Here is a 27,490-nt window from a genome sequence, read left to right on the forward strand (position 1 = left end):
TTATAATTAACTGAGCACCTATTGTTGAATATTAGTATAATTTTACATTAAAATGCTTTATACTTGCTCTATAGTCCAATACAAAAATTTATGTTTAAACACTGCTCTACTGCACAGCTGCACAGTAAAAAAAATGTTAACATGGTCACGAGTATTAAAAAAAAAAAGAAGTTAATATGGTCATGATACAACAAGAACACTAATAACCAAATGCAAATGTTTGAGAATTTGATCAAAAGGACCCAACTTTTCAATACTATCCCTCTAAACCTCTTGCAGCATTCAAAAGAACTTAACCCCCCCCCCCCAAAGACTTCAACAGCCAGGTTGACCAGACCACTACCCAGGAGGCCTGGTGACAGACCAGCCCATGGGGACGTTGATCCTCTGAACAAACAAAAGTAAATCATGGTATCCTATTTCACTTCGGATTTATCCCTCGATATTTCATTAACATTATACTATTTTGCCATTATGTTTCATTTTTCTTACTTTTAGATATTTATGTTAATAAATATTCATTTATATTCCCATTTTTTATATCTTTCCTCAGGATACACAATTTCAAATCTCAATTCAAGCACAGTGATTGCTATACTATACTTTACAAAAGCCAACGTGTACAATTGGAGTTTCAGGTACTGCACTTTATTAATTAAACATTGTACTGTCCTCATCTGTAAGATGCATGTCAAGTTTCCTAAATATTTTAAGTTTTTATGACTACTTTATACTTTACATTCTAAATGACTATACCACTAGATACCTACACCAAATGTCAGATGCATTAGTATTTACAAGCTTTGGAACTTTTCAAAATTTAAGTTGCCAAAACAAGTGTAGTTCCCAGAGGAGCACAGTATAACTACTTATGATGAGCGGGTGTATAATCAATCAGCCTTACCTTGAAAGTTTTAACAACTCCACGAAGGAACCAGTAAGCTTTTTGTGCGTCCTCGTCAGATTCAAATGTGACATACCATGACGAATTGTGGACAAATTCACACGACACTACCTTTGGACACTCGTCACTCTTAAACATAGACTGCAATATAAAAAATAGTTATCAATAACACTTAATTGTATTGGAATAGAGAAGATTTTAAATTGGCCAAAATACTTTCAGAAAATTTTTAATAGTACACATACGTTGCCTAAATACTTTGAAACAAAATGTAATTAGATTGCATTAGGGCAATTAACCCTTCCACTGCGCAATTCATATGCATATGTTTTAGACCACCACACTATTTATTGAAAGGTTTGTTAGTGGTTTTGCAAGAATGGTACACTCAAACCCCAATGTATGTTACTCCTTTAACCCAATGTACAGAACTTCATTTTATAAAAAATTCAAGTCCTGCACATACTTGGGGCTACAAGGGTACAACTGTATTTGCCACATATTCCATTTTAGGTTGCATAAGTTGAACTTCCCAAGCAGGATGATGATTGGGGTTGTAAGGTTTTCTAACCAATATTCTATTTTTGTAAATTAGTCTTTAAAATGGTGAGGATTTGCATCTGGTGATTTATACAAGAACACCACTACATTTATAATTTCTATTTTGATTATCAGCACTTCCACCATGTCAATTGTGGTGTTTAGCAGCTCTGTGCAGACAAGCAACTCTTTGATGTGCACGTTAATGTGTCACTAATATGCACACCATATTTTTAATATAGTAATATTTCACACATAATATAAATTTATCATATATCACACAAATAATACTGGTGAGAAAAAAAATTAGAGTAAAAATCTTCACAACTCCTGACACAGCTAGAAATGGGCAGACTGTTACGGGCAACTGCTTTGTCAAAAGCCCCTAAATTACCAGACTAAGTTCATCATGGCCAAAGTGAAAAGATAAAAAAAAATCCCCTCCCTTCCCCTGATCATGAGTCTTAATAATATTAAAATTATTTTTTACCTGCACACCAAAGGGTTGATGGGGAATAACACACAATTACCCCATGGGTTAATCAATCCAATTTTTACTATATTTGTACTGTATGCAGGAGTATTTCATACCAAGGCAGTAAAATGGTCATTCACATGGGCTGGAAGGAGGTTTTTTTTTTTTTTTTTTTTTTTTTTTTTTTGGCAGGGAAATTTTTGTGCAGGCCCTAAGGCCCCAGCTGGCCCACTAAGTGTTACTTGTTTCCGTTTTACTTAGGCGGAGCACGAGTATTTATGACTCGAATGGTCATGTGTTTAACAATGACTTCTGCTCTGTTGAATCCAAGTTGAAATCTTAATGGGTTTGTAACTGTGCACTGTGTTAGATAATGTTTTAGTGGTCTGTTGGGCATTTCTCCACAATGCAAAGGAGTAGTTGGGTCCAACAGAGTGGGGCTGAGTAGAGGTAGCACTGGATGTGGGCAGGTGGAGTGGAGGTATGGAGGCTTGGGTAGTCGCCCAGTTGTGCTTATGGGGGTTTAGCTTCCACTCTGTTAATCTCTTAATTAAATGTTATCTGGATAATCTATCAACTGTCAAAAAAAAAAAAAAAAAAAAAAAAAAAAAAAAAAAAAAAATTGATGCCATCAAAATTGATGACAAAATTTGTGGTTATTCAATCGCCAACCAAACACAAAATGCTAAACTCGCCTCAATTTCATCAACTGGTGTAGATTCTGGTATTTCTCTAAGAATCACAATACAACGCTTGTAGTTAGGCCGCACTCTGTTATTCTCTTCATCCAACTGCACAAAAGGGGATTCTGAAAAAGTAATGCATAAAAATTAGTTAAATTTCTCAAAAATAATATAAGATCATTATTTGATTTTATAACAATGAAATTCAGTTGATAGAAAATTAATATTAAAGAAAATAGCAAGACAGCTAGAGAGTTTGGAAGACTTCCAGATTCAATCTATACACAACTGACCAAGAACTGCCATTCTAGAACCCTTTTCTAAATTAGTTTTGCACAACATAATTTACCCACAAAAGTATAGTAGAAAACAATGACGGGCATTAATTATTATAAACTAGGTCTAAATATTATGAGCACATTTTCAATTCGCGCATTTCTGGCAAGACTTTACCCTTCACCAACCCCCCCTCCTCCCCACCCAGCAAACTACTAAGCAAGTATTTAACCCTTAAACCGCGCATATATATACATACATATATATATGATATCGGTGACAAAACCGAAACCGCGCACATCATTTATATATGCTTTCGTGTCTAGCGCTATAATTTAACGCCCCGCCTGGGATAGGGGCAGCTATAGTACAGCCATGACCGATAGTTGCCAGATGCCACCTAGAAAAAAATACAGGCCAACATTCTTGGGTGTGAGGGCGTCAGTATTGGGTAAGCCACCAAGGCTGACGCACGCAGCACGAGCTTACAGTACCGCTATTCAGCTTTTGACCACAGCATCGCCTACAAATGCCATAATATATATGATCATGCTATAATTTAGTGATGATAGTATTATAAAAGACCCCTGACTGATAAAACTGACCAGGATTCTGATAATAGCAGGATTGTGGTGATATTTAGCGCTGTGCTCCACGGAGGGAGGAGTAAGGCTGTGGGAGGGAGGATGGTGGCGTCGTCTTCTGACTGTGTGTGGCCTCCTTTTATTGACTGCACTCACCATACCAGCTTAGTGGTTCACTATGGTGAACACAAATGTAGATACTTATATATAACGTGTGTATAGAGTGATAACAGCAATAGGAGTAGGTTGGGAGCCGCCATTTTGGTGAGGGAGGTGTGTCGTATGCACAACTTGTCATGTTGTTTACTGGTGGCCACTTATGGTCTTTGGGCACCATACCAGCTTATTTGTACAGGTATGGTGAATAAAACAGGTACATACTTATATATAATGTGTGTATATAGCATAATAACACCAAGAACATTATTGTTTAGGAGAAATATTAGTATGTCTGGCCTTGAGGGCAGCCGCCACCAGCTGATTGTGAGAGTAGTCTTTACTCACCATACAAGCTTAGATGTACAGTTATGGTGAACAAAACAAGTAAATACTTATATATAACGTCTGTGTATAGTGAATAGCGGTCACTCCTCGTTGCTTTTTGACTCAAGACCAACTTAATGGTTCGTTATAGTGAACAAAACATACAAATACTTATGCAATTGACAATCACTAAACACTGATCATTTGTATGTGGAAAAACCACAAAGAAATGGGAAAGAGATGAACGTTTCGGCCTATTAAAGCCTTTGTCAACACCAGACAAATACAAATACTTGTATATAACCTGTGTATATAGTGTAACAACAGCAAAACTATTTGTTTGTTGTTTTATAACATAATTGAATCACTAATATGCACACCATAATTTTGAGTACAGCGATGGTTCACACATTTTATTATATAAATATATCACAATTCACTGTATTGAATATTATTACCGAAAAAAAAAAAAAAATCAGAGACATTGAAATAATTAAGTAATAATATTTTTGTGGCAACTGTCGCCCGACAGCTCAAGCGGAGTAGACCTCGTCTGGCGAAGGCTCTGTCAACGCCCCTTTTTTGCCAGACTTCCCTACCCTATTGCTGCTAAAATATGCCACCTACGATTTTTTTGGTATTTTTTCCATGATCACGGAACAAAAATGAACACTTCTATAAGATTACAGAATTTTTTGGATTTTTTTTTTTGTTGCGCCTGTGGGTGTTTAATCCATTTGCGCCCCTAGCGGTTTGAGGGTTAACAATCAACTAATATTTTCATTCATGTCAAAAACAAAATAGATAAAGAATATGCACCAAATTCTTGATATCTTGAACCATCGATCTCAGATGGGGTAAGTGGTTGGGCACCATTTCTTCCCTCCATCCTATCCCATATCCTTGAATCTCCTCCAAGTACTACAGTCATACTGGTTTAGTGCACTCCTCATAATTACCTTACCTATGTAATAGATATGCTGAGAGATCAACATCAAAGACCCAAGACTGTTCAACATTCTTCCACTACACATAAGGGACATAACTGTCCGGATTCTCATGGTGTTCAAAAGATAAATCTTAACATCTCCAAAGGAAACCTGACCAACCAGGCTGTGATTCTTATGTCAGGCTGTGTGCAGTTGCATCCCACAGCCTGGTTGACCAGAACACCAACCAGGAGACCTGCTCACAGATCAGCCCGTGGGTGGTGGTGATCCTAGGAATCATACGGTAGCCGCAATGCCAAAGGTATGCTTAAAATTGTCGTATCATTCTAATGATAAACTACACGATATATGTATATCTTTCAAATCTTCAGTCGAATGTTGCTAACTTTATGCCAAAAACAGTTTGATTTACACTGCTCTAACCTGTATAGTTCAACCATTTTTGCAATGCTTTGTGTATGTTGTTACAAAGAGTAATTCTGACTATGGTTTCAAGGCACTTTTAATAAGAAAAATCCTAACATAGTATGCAAGGATTGTGTAATTGAATTTATTGTAAATATAATTTATACAGCAGAAAAAAATTGTACATTAGTCTTCAAGACTAGTTTGACTAAATTCGATTTCAAAGCACTTTTGCATGAAAATCAAAATTTGTCCTGGGTCATACAGTTGGGCCACTTTATGTTAGTACAATTGAAGTATCAGGTTTAGATTAGGAAGAATGAGAACTAATTGAAGAGATTCTAAAATAATTGTATTTACTAATTGGATATTTTAATTTAATTGGAGTTGAAGAATAGAGAATATCAATACAGAAAATATTTGCCAACGTCCAAAAAAAGAATGTATAAATGATTTATTGGAATCCAAGTCTTCGGTAGGTAACTTTTGCTGCATTAATGAAGTTGATGTTTGTGCCACGAATCTTGGCAGTGGCAGAAGCTAATTACAGGAAGCGCATCATCAATTGGGTCTTGGGGATTTTTTTTTAACAATGAATTCCAGTTAATTTTTGAGGATGGGTTGAAAATAAGACTACTCTCAACTACAACATGCTACCAACTAATATACAGAAACAACAATAAAATATCATCCTTTTTCTATCCTACTAACATTTACCAAGAAATATAAACCTGTTACTATATATAACGAAATCCCCTAAAACGCATGATAATTTAAAAAAACAACTCTTCAATAAAATCATTGGTACACACTTTAAAAAAAATAACTGGATGAATACATTCAAAACAAGTTAATTGTCTTAGGAGAAATACAAATTTGGTAGAAACCATAAAATAATTAAATAACGTACCTTTAAGTGCCTCAACGATGATACTATGGTCCTTTGTTATATTTTTGAACTGTGAGCAGTTGGCCAAAATAAACACTGGAACATACTGATCACTATCCATTTGTGATATTAAGTAGGGATCATTGCTCAAGTTCTCTCTGCAAGAAAAAGATATTCCTAAGAACCCACTATAATTGACAAATAAGGTCATAACATTTATTTGAATATAGGATCGTTAACCCTTAAACTGCTGAGCATAAGGGTATAATTCTAAAAATATTTGAATTGTCAAAATTACTTAAAAATGTAAACAAATCTCCAACTTATTGGCTTCAGCATCATGACTTTCAATAAAATATTTTCAGAAATTGATTTTAGACGAATATTTAAAGAAAAAAAAAAAAAGTTGTGTTGATAAGAAGAGGTCCTATCAACTGTAACTGATGGATAATGACGTAATAATAATGATGTGCGTCGGACAGATGCAAGCACCTGTCCGACGCACAACAAAGACAAATAGTAGCAAGAAGTGTCCACAACGTGGATGTGCAGCTGGTGCCTTTATAGCATTGCTGAGTAATACATAATAAATAATAATGAGTAAATATGTTGTTATGCTCTATTTTGTTATATATCATAAATACATTGCCCAATGCTGTCATCAGTTACTTTCAACTATGTTCAAAAAATATTTTTTTAGGGGATTATTTTTAATAATTTTTTCCTCATTTATAATTTGAATTTGTTGTAACCTATACATTCTAGAGAATGCATACAACTATTTGAAGAAAATTAAATTTGTCAACAAATAAATCAGTCAACTCTCAGAACTTGGGACTTTGAATTTTATTTGGCTGATTTTTTCACAGATTTCAAACTATATTTTCCTTGTTTCTTTAGGTTGTTTTGATGATTGGGAACCAGATTAGGGATTTTTTTTTTACTTATATAAAGTATACCCTAAATCATTATAATTATCATTATCCTTATTATCCTTATAGTTTTTAAAAGGGGGGGGGGGACTCCATTTCAACATATAGTGACCTACAACTTTCACATATTTGAGTATGAATGCCAAACACTATTACAACATGAGTAAATTCATGAATTAGTACCGCCTTATTCATTGCCTTCAACTTCAATTATATTAGAATTTTAACTCGCTTCAGTATCCAAAAATCTAGTTTCAGACCAATTCTCACCATTTTAACATACTGTATAGTGCGCACAGCTGTCTTTTCTACAAACCCCATATAAATGATTTTTCATAAACTAAACGTTTGGAGTTATAAATTTTTGTTGTCTACATTTGGGCATATTTCAAATGCCATATTGACAATTTTTGTTTACAGTAAACTATACTGAATACCTATATTCTAAATATATGAAAACGAAGATCATATGCTATTCTGAGAGCATAACAACACCAAATGAACACACAGAAATCACAATTGAGTAATGCATCAAATGAATAAATCCACAAGGGCCGTGACGAGGATTCGAACCTGCATCCGAAAGCATCCCAGACACTGCCTTAATCGACTGAGCTACGACATGGTCAAAGGTTTGACCATGTCATAGACATTGACATGAACTTCAGTTCAGTTATAACTCCTTTTGACCATGTCGTAGCTCAGTCGATTAAGGCAGCGTCTGGGATGCTCTCTGACACAGGTTCGAATCCTCGTCACGGCCCTTGTGGATTTGTTCATCAAATGAACAGTTGCTGGTGTTATATATTTTTGCAGCTGATTTCAAAGTCTGAAGTTTTCAATATTCAATTTTAGAATTGTTATATTTTCTTTTCCTTTTTTCAAGTTACACTGGTATCATTTAGACAAAGTTGGAGCATTTGCCTAGTAGATAATGCACAAAACATTTGAAAAAGTGTTTTTAAAAAATTAAAAAACCGAGCTCAATGTCACACATCATATGACGTTTTGCGCAGTTCAAGGGTTAAGGCAAAGAACAATGGGTATTTCTGTAAGTAATCGAGGATAAAACCAGCCTTGACTAATGAAACGCAAATTTCTGGACAAGCCCCGGTGGCTGTCTGAAGTCACCATCTCCGATGTATGTGCCATCACTGAGCTCTGTTTTTGTGTATTTATGTTTAATGTTTATTTATACCATCTAGTAGAAAGGCACCCAGAAAGTCAGCAACTTTAAACAAACTACAGCTGGCTGCTTCCAAAGACTTGTAGACCTTGACAACAGCCATAGAACTCTCAGAACTTCATAACCTATCGAAAATGTTATAAAACTAGTAGTATTAGCTCGTTCACCCCACCCTCCTTTTTTGGAGGCAACATTCAACAATGGTTTTCTTTGGGGGGGGGGGGCCTTTTTGTGAAGTCCTGAAGCTAACTACCCACAGAAGGAATAAAGGGACCAGGAAGCATCACAGGTATCAGAAAAAAGAAGAGTCAGTCAAGGAAGCAGACCTAAGGAGGTTGTGAGGAGGAAGGGCACCAAGTCCCAGGCAGCGATCGGATATAGGGCCACCAGAACCCCGGTCGACCTCCAAAATCCACGTGCCCTAATATCAGCCCTGGACATTAGCACAGCAGCGTCATAATTTTAGCTGTCACGGGCACAAGGGCAGACCACAGGCTGGCTACATCTGATAAGGATTATCTTTGGAACAGGGAACAAAGGAACATGCTCAACCCACAAGGCATCCACAGATACAGAAGCAGTGGCACGAAGGTAGTGACGTATTGCCTCCACTGGAGGCAAAACAATGCAACCCCAGCAGATCCAACCAAGCAGCAACCATCAACTCACCCCTCGAGAAACCAACAGACTAACCATCAACTCACCCCTCGAGAAACCAACAGACTATCTTTGCAAAAAAAAGAAGGAGCCAGCCGCAGCCGAACCCCCCCCCCCCCCCATGACCAAAAGAACAAAAACCCTAGGACAAAAGGAATAAAGCACGAGCAAGAATCTCGCCAACATGAAAACCAAAAACCAGGGGGGAAAATACTTGAGAGCAATCCTGGACTCAAGGGGACTAAGCAGAATGGACCAGGTCTCTGGACACGGTCCAAAGACCAAGAATGCTCTGACCGTGCATGAGCAGGCCAGAGGCAAAATAATGCGCAAGACAACCTGTGAAACAGATCCGAGGAAGTATTGACCCCGAATGCAAGCTGCAGTGGCTCTGCCAGCGCCACGAAAGGAAAGGACCAACTACTCAAAAACAGACGAACAATGGCAGACAGAGGAAGTGACGAAACGACTGCCAAAAAACGCCCAACGCAGCCACCTGATCGCCATAAGCCTGGTGATACATCTGCATAAGGAACTCTAGGCACGAAGAGCAGAGGTCAAACCAATGAAGTACATTGGTGTACCAAACTTTTGGTAATTGCGGAGCTGCAGAAAAACTAACAGGCGCAGACAAGCAGCACAGGAAACCAAAAATAACCAGAAGGATCACCTACCCCTTATAGAACTCAAACTGCACCAGGACCAGTGGAAAGGGGAACAGAAACCCTAACCTACACCAGTCCAGCTGAAAGGTGTCCTCCACTAGGGCCAAAGTCGAGGAACAGCACATTATACATGGGCGAGTAAAGAGCTCCCCCCCCCACCCCCCAAAGTTCTGGGAGTTCGTCTACTCCCCAAGCCCGGCCCGAGGCCAGGCTTGACTTGTGAGAGTTTGGTCCACCAGGCTGTTGCTTGGAGCGGCCCGCAGGCCCACATACCCACCACAGCCCGGTTTGTCCAGCACTCCTTGGAGGAATAAATCTAGTTTCCTCTTGTAAATGTCCACGGTTGTTCCGGCAATATTTCTTATGCTTGCTGGGAGGACGTTGAACAACCGCGGACCTCTGATGTTTATACAGTGTTCTCTGATTGTGCCTATGGCACCTCTGCTCTTCACTGGTTCTATTCTACATTTTCTTCCATATCGTTCACTCCAGTACGTTGTTATTTTACCGTGTAGATTTGGTACTTGGCCCTCCAGTATCTTCCAGGTGTATATTATTTGATATCTCTCTCGTCTTCATTCTAGCGAGTACATTTGGAGGACTTTGAGACGATCCCAATAATTTAGGTGCTTTATTGCGTCTATGCGTGCCGTATATGTTCTCTGTATTCCCTCTATTTCAGCAATCTCTCCTGCTCTGAAGGGGGAAGTGAGTAGCTGAAAACTCCATCATACTGTACACCCAATGAAGAAAAACCCATTTCCCAAACCAGCTCGATGATCTCTGGTAACAAAGCCCCAGGGCTAAGGCACCCATGAAGATGTCTAGCATGGGCAGAGGAAAGCACCAAGGAACCAAACCCTGAAAAGTTTCAAAGAGGAAATCAGCAAAACAACAGCCGATGCCATGCTAACAGTCTGCACCCACCGGTTGCGAGGAAAGAGGGTTGTTCCGGAGGAACCAGTACATCTTCAGACGCCAAACTCGGCCCAGGAGAAACCCAAGGAGGGCCAAGAGCTCCCGCACAGCCGCTTGAGCAACCGCCAAGGCACTTGAGGGTCCATTCAACATGAAGGTGGTGCTGAAGCCAGGAGAATCAGCCTCCAGAAATGGGAGCGGAGAAAAAAAGCTAGGTGTAAAAAGACCGAAAGCCCATACGGAATCTAGAGAAAAAGCCTAGAGCCTGCCAGCGAACGGCCCACGGGCCCACCACAGCCTGGTTGGTCCAGAAACCATCTAGTTTTCTCTTTATGTCCACAGTTGTTCCAACAACCTCTCATACTGTACTAGCTGGGAGGATGTTGAACAAACGTGGACCTCTGATGTTTATAGCGTTCTCCAATTGTGCCTATGGCACCCCTGCTCTTCACTGGTCCAATTTATATTTTTTTCCCCTAGTATTCATTTCAGTATACAATGTGTTATTTTACCGTGTAGATTTGGGACCTGGCCCTCCAGTACTTTCCGTATGACTTAGTTGAGCCGCTCTCATCTCCTTTCTAGCAAGTACATTTGGAGTGCTTTGAGACGATCCCAATAATTTAGGTGCTTTATCGTATCTATGTATGCTGTGTATGTTCTCTCTACTCCCTCTATTTCAGTAATCTCATCTGCTCTAAAGGGGGAATCGAGTACTGAGCAGCACTTAAGATGGGACAGCACAAGTGATTTGAAAAGTATAACTTCTGTGATGGGATCCCTGGATCTGAAACAAACAGTAGCATACAAGAAATGGCTTTGGAGGAAAGTCAAATTTTTTTATACCCAGATGAAAGTTTTCAAAAGGTGTCACAACTGTGTCACCAATGATGCCACAGCCAAACCCCTTGCAAGAGGACTACTCCAAAGCACACCCACGTTCTCAGTGAGCCAAACGGAATCCAACTCAAGGAAGTGTGGGGGGGAGGGGGGAGCACAAATGCCCAATTGTAGATGGTCATGAAGGTCATCCGCTACAACTTAAGCCAACAGCAAAGGAACTTGTGCATGTGTGGAAAATTTCCACCAAAACTATAGCACTGTATAACGTGTGAGAGCAACATCGTCTATGAGAACACATGGACCAGGCATGACAATTTATAGAATAAGCCAAGCTCTCAAGACAGTTTTAGGTCAGCTTATTTTGACCATCTGAGAACACACCATCCCAGGGGAGGCAATTATAATGGTTTCATACCAGGATATGAAGTAAATCTAATAGCAATAAGCATATTGTAATGCTGTACTCCAAAATAAATACACACCAATATATAATAGTTTAACCAGATACTTTTGGTTAACGATTCTATAAATCGATCCTTAAAACACGCAGCTAAATAAGAAGGCCCAGAACCCTCAAGGGTTCAACTCTTTAACCAAGAATCAACTGCTTCTACCCCAGAATCAGAAAGGGTGACCCCAAAATCCATATCCCAAACTAAACACTGGCCTCCCAACCCAAAACCCTATGACGCTTCAGAGCCATCTAGCTAAGATGGCTGAGAAAACCTATCTTCGCACGCTGAAGTGCAGCTCTCGTGAAACCCAGTGCACCCCACCAGTCAAGACGCTCTAGCTGGGGAAAGGACATGCACACATATTCAAGGAACTTTAAAACCAAAGATGCCAGAGCATGTGGCAGACCCGATACTGGTACACATCAGTGGAGAACTGACAGGGTGGCCTGTGAGCCGTGGCTGCTCCCTGCCTCCACCTAAACAAGGAAGGAAGGGCAAACAAATGGGCATTAGTTTAATATTTTTGATTGTTTACATAGTTTGGGGAGTTCTATAGTCGTTTTAGTCTGCAGGTATCAATGGCAGCCAGCTTTGGTGATGGCACAAATAAATAACTTGAATACCACAGTCTGCCTCTGAGGGAACCAGGTTCTAACTCTGGGTTCCCAGTAGGCCAAAGAACTCCACAACTGATGGAATCTTCATTGGAGATAGTGACTTCAAAGAGCCTCAAGGGCCTCCCTCCAGAAAATGAGTCTTACAACAACTTCAGTATCAAGAAAATTTTCTGAATGATATAACAGTATAGCAGCAAATTTAAGATGTAACTTTTATGATTTAGAAGAAAGTGTTTTACTATATAAATATGAATATATATTTATAGCTATATATAAATATTTTTAAAACAAAAATGGAAGAAAATTTTTAAAATTTACAAAATGTATAAATGATGACTAACCTTGAAAAAAAGTATTCAACCTGTTGAGCTACGTGTTGCTTTATCTGGTCCCGACTGAGTGGTTGTGTCTGCTGAATTGACTGCTGGGGCTGAGCAGGTGGAGTGACTGCTGGCGTACTTGGTGTGGGAGTTTGCGCAGGAGTGGTCTGTGTCCCCTGCGTTTCACTGGAGGAGAGATGCTCTTTGCTCTTATTTTCAAATGACTGTTCTTTCTTCTCCGACTCTTCAGGCACACTGCTATTACTAAGCGGAGGGGTTGGCAGCGAAGCAGGGAGGGGGGAGGCACTTGACCGACTGCTCTCCGGGGACACTTCCCCATTCTGCTGCATACTACCGAGAGGAATGCATGCCGTTGCAGACCCCTCTTGCTCATTACTTTGTGCTGCTGCCATTTCCTCTGTTGTGATGGGACTAATAGCAGTCTTTCCAGGGGGCTGACCTGCCGTGGTACCACCCTCTACAGGTAGTGTGTTGGGAGAGGAGGCAGCGGTGGCCTCCACAGGAGACTCTACTGCCATGGGGCCCGGAGTATCAGGAGTGGGGGGGCACACCCCGCAATACTGTTTGGCCACATCCCCATTCATGAAGGGGTAAACTGAAAACAAACATTTAAAATTCTTTAATATGAAATGATTAAAATATATGGAGACTTGTCACAACAAAAAATATTGAAGCTAAACTATACAGTACACCATATTTTAATTATACAACACCTAGCTGTAATGTAAAACCCAAAAGCAAATTACGCAATATACAGTAATCGGAAAAATTAAAAGTTCAAGTAGCATACGATAAGTACCTGTACAAAAAGTTTCAGCATAACTTAGGTTATTTTGAGATGATTTCAGGGTTTAGCATCCCAGTCCTCAACCAGGCCTCCTTTTTGTTAACCCCCCCCCCCCCCCCCAGTAGCTCCCAGGTACCTATTTACTGCTAGGTAACAGGGGCATCAGGGTGAAAAACTCTGGCCATTTGTTTCTGCCTCCACCGGGGATCGAACCTGAAACCTCAGGACTACAAACCCGAAGCGCTGTTCATTCAACTGTCAGGCCCCATATAAATGCACATATATATTACAAATAGTAAAGAGTACAGACAAGGAATAAAGACAATCACAAATAGAGGAACAGAACTTCTACACCACAAACCCAACATGGAGGCGTGTGGCAGATGTTTTAAATTACTTCGGAAGTGTTGTAGGGATTGTATGTAACATTTGTAACTAAAGATTTTACCAGAGCTGTACAGAATTACCTACACACTATGCAAACAGGCAAGGTACCTACTGGACCTGTCACAATAGGAGTGAAATGGGAAAACATCAACGAACTAATGAATGACATTCCTGGAGCACACTGGCTACCATTCACACAAAAGCTGCCAGAAATATATGCAGATTATGCAAAAACAATGAACATGGAACAACCAAGGGACTGATAGTTTAGAGAGCCAATTAGCATTGTGTCGAGGTACAGAAAAATGACGACAATATTGAAGAGTCAACCAGTAATATAAATAAGGAGAGAAAAAATGAGAAAAACATGAACAAAAATGAGCAACAAGGAGAAAGATAACAGCAATACCGAGAAAGAATGCAGAAACTAAAAAGTTTCAGACTGCCCTAAAACAGACGTGGCCAAGGCATTCACAGGTATAAATAACCAGAATAAAATCACAAATTAAAATCTATACAGATACTGTATTATGCAAAAGGAATGTGCAGATATGGGACCAGAGGCTTAGAATGCACATTCATGCATCCCCAAAAATGCCTAAACATGTTAGGGAGATTCAGATGTTTTGCAGCTATATCCACCATGAGCTATCAAACTCTCAATGAGAAGAAAAGTTATGATATTCAGTGCCCTGATTTCCACACGAGAGGTACATAGCGCTATAAGAGAGGGCCAACATAGAAACCCTGAAAGTTTTTTAAAGGCAGGCAGAAACAGAAAGAAGAGAGAGAGGAACAGACAGACAGACAACCGATGCAGGAGTACAGATAGGGAGGGGGAAAAGGCCCAAAACTGGACTACAATTCATCTCACAAACTACACCCCCCAACTACACAGAAATTACCACACTCCCCAGTACCACTACCAAAACTTGACGAACCATTGCCAGAACAGCACACTCTGGGTCAGGGGTCGAGAGGGAGAACTACCAAAACCCACCAGAAGTTAACTCAATATTGAAAATCATTCATATTTACAAATGTACAAGGCCTAAACTCAAAATCAAGAAATAAAGTTAAGTTCATAAATGGCTTCCTATTAAGAATCAAACAATATTTGGGGCATTCACAGAAACTCGTACTAAAGATTACATAGATGTGACAGAGAAACTAGGTCAAATGGAGAAGTAGTTCTGTATATTAAAGAGGACCTGGTATGCACAAAGCTACTAAACTCAACTAATGAGGCGGTAGAGGTACTTAGAATTAAGGCAGAAAAATAAACTTAATTATTCTAATATATAAACTGCCAGATACAACGGTTGAGGAATTCACAGAACAGATGCACAAAATAGAGAAAATCCTTCATACTCTAGCAAATCCAGCTCCAGATATCTTCCTTGGATTGGTGGTGGTGTTTCAGATTTAGCTACTCAGAACGAAGTGTCCATGTAGCACGGGCTATGGCGAGCCCTTAACTGAGTTCGGTTATTCGCGATAACCTTGTTTCTGTGATGTTTGGGTCTAAGTTTAAAATAGAGGAGGGGATTCATCCTTTTTCCGTTTATTTATCGCTTCTGTTTTAGTGCACTGGTTTTGGTCTTGTTATATTAAGCAGACATGACTATCACAAGAAAGTAAAATAAACCTAAACAGGGAGAGCAAGAAAATAGAGCAAACGAAGCGATCATACACAAGGAAATGGAATTTGAACAAAGCTATAACATAAAAAAATCCAACGTATTTTTTCAGGTATGCAAAATCAAAAGCCTCCGCCAGTATTGGACTTTTAATTACAACCGAAGGTACACACACAGAGTACGACAAAGAAATTAGTGAAAGTCTAAGAAGCCAGTGTGAGGCTATGTTTAGCACACCAATAAACATGAAAGTTGGAGATCCAGACAGCAACTTTATCACATCCAAGCTGCAGATAATATACTGTAATGGATATTAACAGGAACTCCGAAAACTTTGAATGAAATTGAAAACATACCCATGCACTCAGCTCCTGGTCCTGACTCGTGTAATTTACCAATAGTGCGAGCACTCAAATGTAATATGGAGGAAGAGCCTGGATATGGCTCTTCTACACAATAGTAGTAGTAAATCTGTCAAAAACATTATAGTCCAGTTGCACTAACATCACACAAGTTTTTGAAAGTGTGATTAGGAATCAAATTTCTAGTTTTATGGAAATTAATGAGCTACACAACCCAGGACAACATGGATTTAGAGCGGGAAAATCCTGTCTGTCACAGTTACTCAAACACTGACATTTACACATTGCCTTAGGTCCATACAACAGGAATTGTATATTTATCAATTGGGAAAGGAGGGGACACTAACCATACCTAAACATTTTATTTATTTATATATACAAGAGTTATTGCATTCTTTTACAGCCACTAGCGCTCATAGCGTTTCAGGCTTAATTCCCCCCCCCCCCCCCGGGAACATGACCTGCCAAATTTTTTAAGAACCAGGTACCCATTCACTGCTGGGTGAACAGCGGCTGCAGTTAAGGATTGGCACAGTCAATCCTCCCTGGCCACGATACGAACCCCAGACAAAGTGCTCGCGAAGCACCGGGCAAGTGTCGTACCACTGCACTGCAGCTACTGCTCAAACAAAATCAGGGCCCCATTCCAGATTATTGACACAAACACTTTAAAAACAGCAAAGATCATGCCATTTCACAAAAGTTGGAGCAAAGCAAATTTAAAAATTCGAAACCAATTACACAAATATTACACAGTAAAAATCTTTGCACCAAGTTCAATAAAAGTTGTTTAGTCACAACATCCACAATCCTAGCCAACATGAGCAAGATGCCTCTGCCTTTCAATTATGGCCTTTATGCCATAAAAGGCAAGCAAAACACTGATGTACACTGAAATACAGACTACACTAAAACTTTTGGCAAATGTGACCATAGTTTAACACTTTCGCGCTAACCGGACTCACCGAGGAGTCCTGTTTCGTCTAACGCTACCGCACAGTGGACATAAAGTTATGTCCCCTTTTAAAATATTTGTATAAAATTCAATTTTTATCCGATTTACTTTGGGTTTGTTTCAAACTGCGCGCCATGAGGCTCTCTTTCTCACCACTAGGCTGCATGGTACAATAAGTTCATGAAAGGTGTGGACCACTTCGATCAAATGGTATTATGTCCCAAACGGGTTGCAGGTGGGTGACTTTAGCCGTTTACTTCCCCCATATCATGTATTATATGCATATGTCTGTTTAGGGAATTTTATTCCGATCAATGTACAACCAAAAATAACTGTGTGCAACAAGTATAAACTTGACAAACATTACAAAAGTAAAAACATTTCGTGTGTGTTTGACGCTCACTGATATGTTCCAGCGTTGTTTTATATTTGGCGCTATTCTATCTTACGCTTTGTTGATCTTTTTTACCTATGGGCTCATAGAACATTCTATTGCGAACACATTGACACAAAAATGAATGACGTACATAGAAAATTAATGTCATGAGAGTGAAATAAGTATAAACTTTCAAAGCGCCATGTGTCGTCCCGTCACCGATACCGGGTAACAATTTCACCACTTCCCACACTCTTGCGGGCGGGCCGCATCATTATTCTACGCTTATATTCATATCACCGTGTTGGGAATTTCATTGCGAGTCCATTGATACCAAAATTAACGCTGTAGAACAAGTGTGGAGGTGATAACAATCCCAAGAGTAAAAACATTTTGTTGCTGTTGGGCGCTCACGGCGAGTCATCTTCGTAGTTATTTATTTGGTGCTGGTATATCTTGAGGTTATCTTGAGATGATTTCGGGGCTTTAGTGTCCCCGCGGCCCGGTCCTCGACCAGGCCTCCACCCCCAGGAAGCAGCCCGTGACAGCTGACTAACTCCCAGGTACCTATTTACTGCTAGGTAACAGGAGCATTCAGGGTGAAATCCCTATACGTTTCGTGACTTTTTTTTACTGATGTTCTTCTAGAGAATTTTATTGCGAACACGTTGGTACCAAAATGAAATACGTAGCTCGAGAACTAAGGTCATGAGAGTAAAGAGTATACACATTTTTGTTTTTACGCTTACGCGACAAAACGCCGTGAGCACTTACGGTTGGCTGACTGACCTTCGCGGAGAGCGCGAAAGTGTTAATTCAACACAATGCAAACAAAAGGAATAGTTGTTAATGATACCTGCTTGATGGGGGTTCTGGGAGTTGTTCTATTCCCCAAGCCAAGCCCAAGGCCAGGCTTGATTTTTGAGATGATGGAATCATTAATTTTCTAGCAAACAAACCCTAACAACCCATCTTATGCAGATTAAGCTAGGATTTTGATCATAGCTCCAAACATATGTAAACAAGGTCTCAAAGGTCCTCAGAAAACAAGAAATTTCAGCTGCACTATGGTAAACAGACAAATAAAAATTAAATCCACAAAAAATATGTAATCAGCTACACTATAAAAAATAATAAGCAACATAAAAAAAAAAAATGATAGGTTAGACAACAAGAACCTTTCAAACAAAAACTGCCATACCAATGAACACAATTTTAAAGACCTGTACTATCTAGGAGGAAATACTGTTGTACATTACCAGATCCTTCAGTTACAAGAACTTTTATTGCCCAAATCAGTTCAATGATTCATTCAAGTCACTTGGACGCCTGACAGCTGAGTGGACACCGGTTTGGATTCGTAGTCCTGAGGTTCCGGGTTCGATCCCCGGTGGAGGCAGACAAATGTACAAAAAGTTTCTTTCACCCTGATGCCCGTTACCTAGCAGTAAATAGGTACCTGGGAGTTAGACAGCCGCTACGGGCTGCTTCCTGGGGGTGTGTAACAAAAAGGAGGCCTGGTCGAGGAACGGGCCGCGGGAACGCTAAGCCCCGAAATCATCTCAAAATAACCAAGAACCACTTAAAGCCCATTACGTACACCTGGAAAATATTAACAGGGGGACCATTTGCACAGCCATTTCTATTTCAGACTTAAGTAAAAATCTGTGCTACTAAGTAGCATCAGTGCTACCGATATATTTTTCATTCCTGTGTACACAATTGCATTACAGTACTATAGAACAACTGTATGCATGTGTGTTTTGAATGCCTTACTGCCACAAACATTTACAAATGTTAATTATGAAAGGTCCAATATTGTCAATAACCTAATAATTACCAGAAGGCTAAGACGATACAAATGATTAGTTAAAAACTATTGAAGACAATTTTTGTTCCCAAATGACCAATTAAATTACAGACAATGAGGTTGAGCCAAATTTTAAATCAGAGCAGTCCATCATTGACTGGAAAGATTAGTTCAAGCATTGGTCAGATGTTAAGCTAGCCTCAGGCCGGGCTCGGAGAGTATAAAAACTGCCAAAACCTCCCTAGATACTGTACTGTATACTGTACATGATCATGTTTGGTTTCTTGTGTGTAAGTATTGAAAACCAGATTAAAATAAACCTCCACTCATGCCAATATTCATATACCGAATTTGCTGGCACAAAAGATGCAACCCTATTTTACAAATATATTTTGTTGAGGGGAAGAAAAAAAAATATTTTAGTACACTGTCATACATTTATTGAAAGCTATTTCGAAGTGGTTTTCTAAGGAAAAATGTATGAATCTGTGCATGAATTACAATATTTAGACAGTATACTGGAATAAAGTATAGTATTAGTATACAGGACGTGGAACTTTTATTTCTGGATGTGATTTTTGTGTTACTGCGATAGACCACCAGGGTGGCGTACCCGGTGGTGGATGGAGGCACCACAATTGTAGCGCTATGTTCATCCAATAAAGAAATAAAGCAATAAAGAAAATATCCACATGTTAACTTTAAATAATTGCAAATTATTGAATATTAAACCAAGGGTGAAGTAGCTTCATTTCTCAAGATGAAAGGAAAATATAATTCCTGGTTTTGGGAGCCATTACCTAAAACTACTATACTGTACATGACTATCCAATACCAAAACTTAATTTTTAATACTATTGTACAGTATTTTAGTACATTTTTTTTATTATGAAATACCAGTACTGTAACTAGGAAAGTATTATACACTTTATATATTTTTTTTATAATAATTATGCACTGACTACCTAATTCAGGCAGTCATATTTATAGCTAAAGATCATGGTAAAATTTAAAACAATTGCATGATTGTCATGTAGATAATTTTTTACTGAAAAATTAAGATTCCAATACAAACCGATGTCAAAAATTTAAACGACTAATTATTTAAGGTGGGATGCGTGCAAATTTTAAAGGCTAATTTGTCATTATATAGAGAAAATACAGTATCGTTCAAAGTTCAGCACATGGAACGGGATCCAAATACAGCAAATAATCCATCAATGCAAATATACGTGTGTGTGATTCGGATCCGATTCTTCAGATCAAATATTATGAATATTTTTAAAAGGTGCAGCTTTTTGCTTTATTGTTGCCAAAGCATTATTCTGTGCAATCTTTCCATCAATTAAATCAAACATACTTTAAACACTGAAACATCACAATGAAAACATTTTCATGCAACAAAATGTAAAATACAGTACTGCATTTAAATGATGCAAAGAAAAACTGAGCAGTATTGCCAATAGTTTTCCTGTAGACTTATCCAATTTAAATTAGAACAATTTAATTTTCTATATTTTCTACTATTATGCTATTTTCTTTCATATTTTTTGCAATTCTCTAACAGTTTGGGCTTGTTAAAAATGTACACCATTTCTTTACACATTTAAAGGGTGTTTGTGTAATGGTTTCCTTCTGGTGAAGATTTTTTATGGTACTGTGTATAAAATTAAAGTACTTTACATATAAAAGTTTACCATGCTTTTACTTTCAATTTAGCAAATAAAATACTTTATGGCATTCATAGACCTGCCATGAGGGGGTAAACTGTTTACTCAAAACTTAAATTAAAAAATTCAGATAGCACAAAGATTCAGGTTACTAGAATTTGGATAACCGAACCTTATTAATGTAGTCTGCAGTCATTTCAATGGTAGGAACTTTGAGGCGTCTTATAAAGTCAACAGACCTTTAAACAGGAAAGTGCACAAGTTATATTCGTCTAAAGACCAAAGGCATATTTGGAAGGCACCAGCTGGTGCCTTCCAAATTCTAGTCAATCGGGAAGAACACATCTGGGTGATACTTCAAGCGTATCACGGTGCAGTGGGTCGAGCACATTTCTCGAGCCCTAAGATGAAAATTCAGCTCCACATATTGCCATATTTTCTTACTGATACATGATATTTCATTAATTATCTGCTAGCTAAAAATATTCCTATTTCAACCTGGCCTTTCCATAATTTAATACAATGTAACCTCAGACATGTATAAAGCCTACAGAAGGCTGGTTAACTTAGCAGCAAGGAAGTCTTCCCAATACTAGACCAGAATGACAGACTACCTGGCTGCGACTAGTGGTCACTGCATGAAACACTTGCCGTCACCACCACAACACCATTAGACAAACAACTTTTAAATGCATAAAGAAACTGTGTACATTTAACAAGCCCAAACTTAATAAAAAAAACTCAAAACCTAATTACAGTACACTATAGTATGTTTAGTAAATAACCATATATAAAATATGTACTTCAGAGAATATACTTTTATACAGCCCTTGCAATGTATGGAACATATTAAGGACAAAAGTTTATAGAGCCATGTACAAGTGTTCCTTCTAGAAAGTTAAGGAAGCATCAGCTAAGCAAGCATCCAATCCCAAGTTGGCAGTTGAGAGTGACCATACTGGAGAATGTTAGTGTGTTGCTAAAGTATGGAGGAGCGAGTGGCAGTTGGTCTAGTTTAACTGTACATACACAAGAGTCAACAAACAGTTGGTGAAGCACCACAAGCACCACACCGTAGTAAGAGAGTATGTAAACAGCTGTTCCAGAAGCCTATGATGGTCTGCACAAGCAGAGTAGCAGCAGCAGTCTCCAGAGATGTATTAGTGAAGGAGTGTGTGAGGTAGGAGTGGGGAGAGGTTGTAGGGTGGTGGTGGTGGAGTGGGGGGCGAGTGTTGCACCACCGTGCCACCTCCTACACACACTCTGGGCCCAAAACATGCACCTTCACCACCACCCAACTCCCTCCCTCCCGGCACACAAGTGCCCACCATACCCGCCGCCCTCTGCCCACCACAGGCCACGGCTAGGGGCGTCACGAGAGGGTGTGAGGCAGCGGGTAGTGTGAGGGTGAACACTCACACAGGCACGAGTGAGCACCAGCCGCCGCGGTAACAACACAACCCACCACCACCACCTCCCTATCTCCCGCATCACCACATACACGCACACATTTACCGCGCCCTGACCGCTACTGGCCGCCTCTATGACCCTTCCCTCGTGGCCACACCACGCCCACACGCCCACGCCCACTTCCCATCATAATATTGACCAGGGTCGCACTACCAACACGCGGAAAACTCACAGAGATGAGGGACTCTTGCCTAAGGGAGACGACCTAGATAATCCAAGATGGCTGCCGCACCGGCCGCATGGCAGTGGCGCGGTGCATCTTGGGAGCGGCGCCGCTGCTGCCATCTGCCGCCGCCGCAGCCGTCACCGCCGCAGCCGCCGTCACCGCCGCAGCCGCCGCCGCTGCTGCTATTATTATTATTATTATTGTTGTTGCCACAGCTGCCTTCGCTATCTATTCTGTTGGTGTCGTCGATGCCGCCCCTGTCGCTGCACACACACACGCCCTCACCACTACACACTCACACACTCGCCCCTGTCGCCCTCGTCTCCACGTGATTAGCTGGACAAAATCAACAAGACTTCCACCAGCCCACCCAGATTACCACCCCCGCAACCAACCCACCATACACTCCCCCCCCCCACACACTCGTACAACCCACCATACATCCCCCCCCCCCCCACACACACACACACATTAGGGGCCTTGTGGCTGAGTGGACAGCGCTCTATGATAGTAGCCCTGCTTGATGGTGTTCTGAGAGTATTTCTACACCCTAGGCCCGGCCTGAGGCCAGGCTCGACTTGCGAGAGCTTGGTCCACCAGGCTGTTGCTTGGAGCTGCCCGCAGGCCCTGTTCATATCAAATCGGTGCACAACTCTTGGCTCACAAGCTATTACCCCCTCACTGCTTGAGGCCAGATACGTCTATATCCCAGGTGGTATCTGGCAGCTTTCTCAAAACCCAAATGTCGAGTACACAATGTGTCAACTTTGTGAAAGAGAAAACATGCACTCTCTTGAACATTATATTGTAGAATGTCCCATACTGACTGACTGACTTTCGCCCTCCTGGGCTAAGGTATGCTGAACTCTGTAGTTACTATATGAGTACTGGAACACTTGGTCAATCTTGGATACAAGTCCAATATATCATGTAATATATCAATCATACAATGTATATATATAATGTAACTATATAACCTGAGCTTGTAAAAGCACCTTCAGTGATTAAGTGCTTAATTGCACACTAGTTTCTTTATCAGCTATCTCACCCTGTCAGAGTAAATGAGACAAATGTATGTGAATGCATGTGTACTCACCTAGTTGTGTTTGCGGGGGTTGAGCTCTGGCTCTTTGGTATACACATGTGTGTGTGTGTGTATATATGTATGTATATGTATATGTGTGTGTGTGTGTGTGTATGTATATGTATGGGAATAAAGTATATATGGAAGCTGATCAGAATTACTTTTAACCTTTGTGAATGTACATTAATGACACTATGTAAAAGACACATCTAACACTTTATGTAGGGCATACGTAAATCTGTGTATCTATGTATTTGCGTATGTAGGTTAGCTTAGCATTTTAAAAGCACCGAATCACCTTCTGTGGTTGAGTGTTCAATAAACCCTTGAACTATATGTTTAACACTTCTCTAACCCTGTCCATGGAGGACAGAAGAAAATGTATATATGCTGGTTAGCATTGTATATGTGTGGCCACCTCTGTGGTAGAAAAAAAAAAAAAAAAAAACTGCTTGAGGCCCACATCCACCACAGCCCGGTTGGTCCGCCACTACTTTATTAAAACGATCTAGTTTTCTCTTATGTCTACGGTTGCTCCCACACTATGTTTTATACTCGCTGGGAGTATACTGGCCCGGGTTCGATCCCCGGCAGAGGCAAAAACAAATGGACTTTTTTCCACCCTGGTGCTCCTGTTCACCTAGCAGTAAATATACTTGGGAGTTAGACAGCTGCTACGGAGTGCCTCCTAGGGATTGTGTGTGTAAGAGAAATGTATGGATTAGAAAGATGAAAAATAAACTGGTTAGAAAGGTGGGGGCCAAGAGCTAATAGCTCGATTCTGCAGATACAAATAATAAACACCCTCCCCCCCAAAGAAAAGCCCCTCCCCTGTGCCAGCCACGAAGCCTCTGAAGCAAGTCATCTCCCCAATGACCCCCCCCCCCCCCCCCGAGGGTCATTGGGGAGATCACCCAACCACTACAGCTCTACTGGTCACACTCGTCTTCCATTCCTCACCCAACAGCATCACGCTTCACGACATATACTTCCTTTGTTTACGAATAACATTGTAAGCTCAAATTGGTGAAAAAATGTTCAAAACCCGCCCCCGCCACCCATGCAACCACACGGCCCCTTCACCCCATCAAGCCTGTCGTCTTCTGGGACCTTTACCTCACTAAACTGATATGCTCAGACAATTTATTACTGTAGCACAACTAACTGGGCGCGTTCTCGCCAGCGGTAACAACAAAAACATTCGTATCAACGTGCCCTAACCTAACCAGAGGACCCACTAACAAAAGACTATTTCCCTTGCCGCAACCATTTTCATCAATGTCAGGTTTGGGCAAAAAGTAAGGTATACGTCAAAATACGACGTATTAAAAAGACCAGGTTGCCTAACCAAAGACCCACGAATAGAAAACGGAACATCACATCACTTCTGCCCGCAACGCTGCGCGTACAAGATTGTAATTACTATACTATGTATCCTCACAATCCCAATGTACCTTCTTGTATATATATAAATAAAATAAATAAATAAATGACGTCAATATGCAGAGCCAGCCCCCATTTTCTCGTACATCAGTTTTTGGCTTTGGGAGAATGTTAAAATGTCATGTACTATTCTAGATCACTGAATATCCTGCCACCCACAACCTCCCCCCTTCCCTAAGCCACCGCCTTCACGCCACACATAACGCCGCCACCCCCACCCCCACTTCAAGCCACCCACAAGGCCACCCAACCCCTTTTCAAGCCACCCACAAGGCCACCCAACCCCTTTTCAAGCCACCCACAAGGCCACCCAACCCCTTTTCAAGCCACCCACAAGGCCACCCCCCTTCAAGCCACCCACAAGGCCACCCCCCCCCTTCAAGCCACTCACAAGGCCACCCCCTCCCCTTCAAGCCACTCACAAGGCCACCCTCCCTTCAAGCCACCTACAAGGCCAACCCCCCTTTCAAGCCACCCACAAGGCCACCGCCCCTTCAAGCCATCCACAAGGCCCCCCCCTTCAAGCCACCCACAAGGCCACCCCCCCTTCAAGCCACCCACAGGGCCACCGCCCCCCTTTCAAGCCACCCACAGGGCCACCTGCCCCCCTTCAAGCCACCCACAGGGCCACCGTCCCCCCTTCAAGCCACCCACAGGGCCACCGTCCCCCTTCAAGCCACCCACATGGCCACCGTCCCCCTTCAAGCCACCCACAGGGCCACCGTCCCCCTTCAAGCCACCCACAGGGCCACCGCCCCCCTTCAAGCCACCCACAGGGCCACCGCCCCCCTTCAAGCCACCCACAGGGCCACCGCCCCCTTCAAGCCACCCACAGGGCCACCGCCCCCCTTCAAGCCACCCACAAGGCCACCCCCCCTTCAAGCCACCCACAAGGCCACCCCCCCTTCAAGCCACCCCCCCCTCCTTCAAGCCACCCACAAGGCCACCCCCCCTTCAAGCCACCCACAAGGCCACCCCCCCTTCAAGCCACCCACAAGGCCACCCCCCTTCAAGCCACCCACAAGGCCACCTCCCCCCCCTTCAAGCCACCCACAAGGCCACCCCCCCCTTTCAAGCCACCCCTCTTCAAGCCACTCACAAGGCCACCCCCCCTTCAAGCCACCCACAAGGCCACCGCCCCCCCTTCAAGCCACCCACAAAGCCACCGCCCCCCCTTCAAGCCACCCACAAGGCCACCACCCCCCCCTTCAACCCACCCACAAGGCCACCGCCCCCCCCCCTTCAAGCCACTCAAGGCTACATCCCCCTTTCAAGCGCCCCCCCCATTTGAGCCCCTGCCCTCACCCTTCAAGCCACCCACAAGGTCACCCCCCCTTTCAAGCCACCCACTAGACCACCCCCCCCCCCCTTCAAGTCACCCAAAAGGCCACTCACAAGGTCACAGCCCCCATTAAAGTCACCCACAAGATCACCCCTCCAAGCCACCCCCCCCCATTTAACCCACTGCCCCCACCTTCAAGCTATCCCCCACCCATTTCAGCCACCCCCCCCCCCTTCAAGCCACCCACAAGGCAATGCAAGTAGCACCAGTTGGGGAGGCAGGCAGGCAGGCAGCACCAGTTGGGGAGGCAGGCAGGCAGGCAGCACCAGTTGGGGAGGCAGGCAGGCAGGCAGCACCAGTTGGGGAGGCAGGCAGGCAGGCAGCACCAGTTGGGGAGGCAGGCAGGCAGGCAGCACCAGTTGGGGAGGCAGGCAGGCAGGCAGCACCAGTTGGGGAGGCAGGCAGGCAGGCAGCACCAGTTGGGGAGGCAGGCAGGCAGGCAGCACCAGTTGGGGAGGCAGGCAGGCAGGCAGCACCAGTTGGGGAGGCAGGCAGGCAGGCAGCACCAGTTGGGGAGGCAGGCAGGCAGGCAGCACCAGTTGGGGAGGCAGGCAGGCAGGCAGCACCAGTTGGGGAGGCAGGCAGGCAGCACCAGTTGGGGAGGCAGGCAGGCAGCACCAGTTGGGCAGGCAGGCAGGCAGGCAGCACCAGTTGGGGAGGCAGGCAGGCAGGCAGCACCAGTTGGGACAGGCAGGCAGGCAGCACCAGTGTGGGCAGGCAGGCAGCAGGCAGCACCAGTTGGGAGGCAGGCAGGCAGGCAGCACCAGTTGGGGAGACAGGCAGGCAGGCAGCACCAGTTGGGGAGGCAGGCAGGCAGCGCCAGTTGGGGAGGCAGGCAGGCAGCACCAGTTGGGGAGGCAGGCAGGCAGCACCAGTTGGGGAGGCAGGCAGGCAGCACCAGTTGGGGAGGCAGGCAGGCAGCACCAGTTGGGGAGGCAGGCAGGCAGCACCAGTTGGGGAGGCAGGCAGGCAGCACCAGTTGGGGAGGCAGGCAGGCAGCACCAGTTGGGGAGGCAGGCAGGCAAGCAGGCAGCACCAATTGGGGAGGCAGGCAAGCAAGCAGCCCGAATAAGGAAGGGGATGCAACCACACGAGTTTGGAAGGGGAGCAAGAGGCGGCAGCAGCAGCCTTATCCTTCTTGTGCCAGATTACAATAGCTTCTGCCACTTCTGTTTTTCAATTTATCACCTAATTT

General features: G+C 42.4%; 1 protein-coding gene across 16 annotated transcripts in view; it reads right to left on the reverse strand.

Moving 5' to 3' along the window:
- The window catches only part of Larp4B (La-related protein 4B), a 164,876-nt gene that overhangs the window by 55,238 nt on the left and 82,148 nt on the right, over nt 1-27,490 (reverse strand). For 11 of the 16 annotated variants that reach the window (XM_045742165.2, XM_069338887.1, XM_045742159.2 and 8 more), the window contains 4 exons: nt 12,804-13,398; nt 6,211-6,347; nt 2,615-2,727; nt 905-1,045 (listed from right to left, as the gene is read on the reverse strand). In XM_045742165.2, coding sequence (XP_045598121.1) covers nt 905-1,045; nt 2,615-2,727; nt 6,211-6,347; nt 12,804-13,398 — 986 coding nt within the window. Of the gene's footprint in view, nt 1-904; nt 1,046-2,614; nt 2,728-6,210; nt 6,348-12,803; nt 13,399-21,863; nt 22,242-22,432; nt 22,725-27,490 lie in introns of those variants that run through there. The other 5 variants (XM_069338896.1, XM_069338891.1, XM_069338893.1 and 2 more) reach the window with 3 other exon arrangements.

Source organism: Procambarus clarkii, chromosome 40 (assembly GCF_040958095.1).
Source record: "Procambarus clarkii isolate CNS0578487 chromosome 40, FALCON_Pclarkii_2.0, whole genome shotgun sequence".
Classification (NCBI taxonomy): Eukaryota; Metazoa; Arthropoda; class Malacostraca; order Decapoda; family Cambaridae; genus Procambarus; species Procambarus clarkii.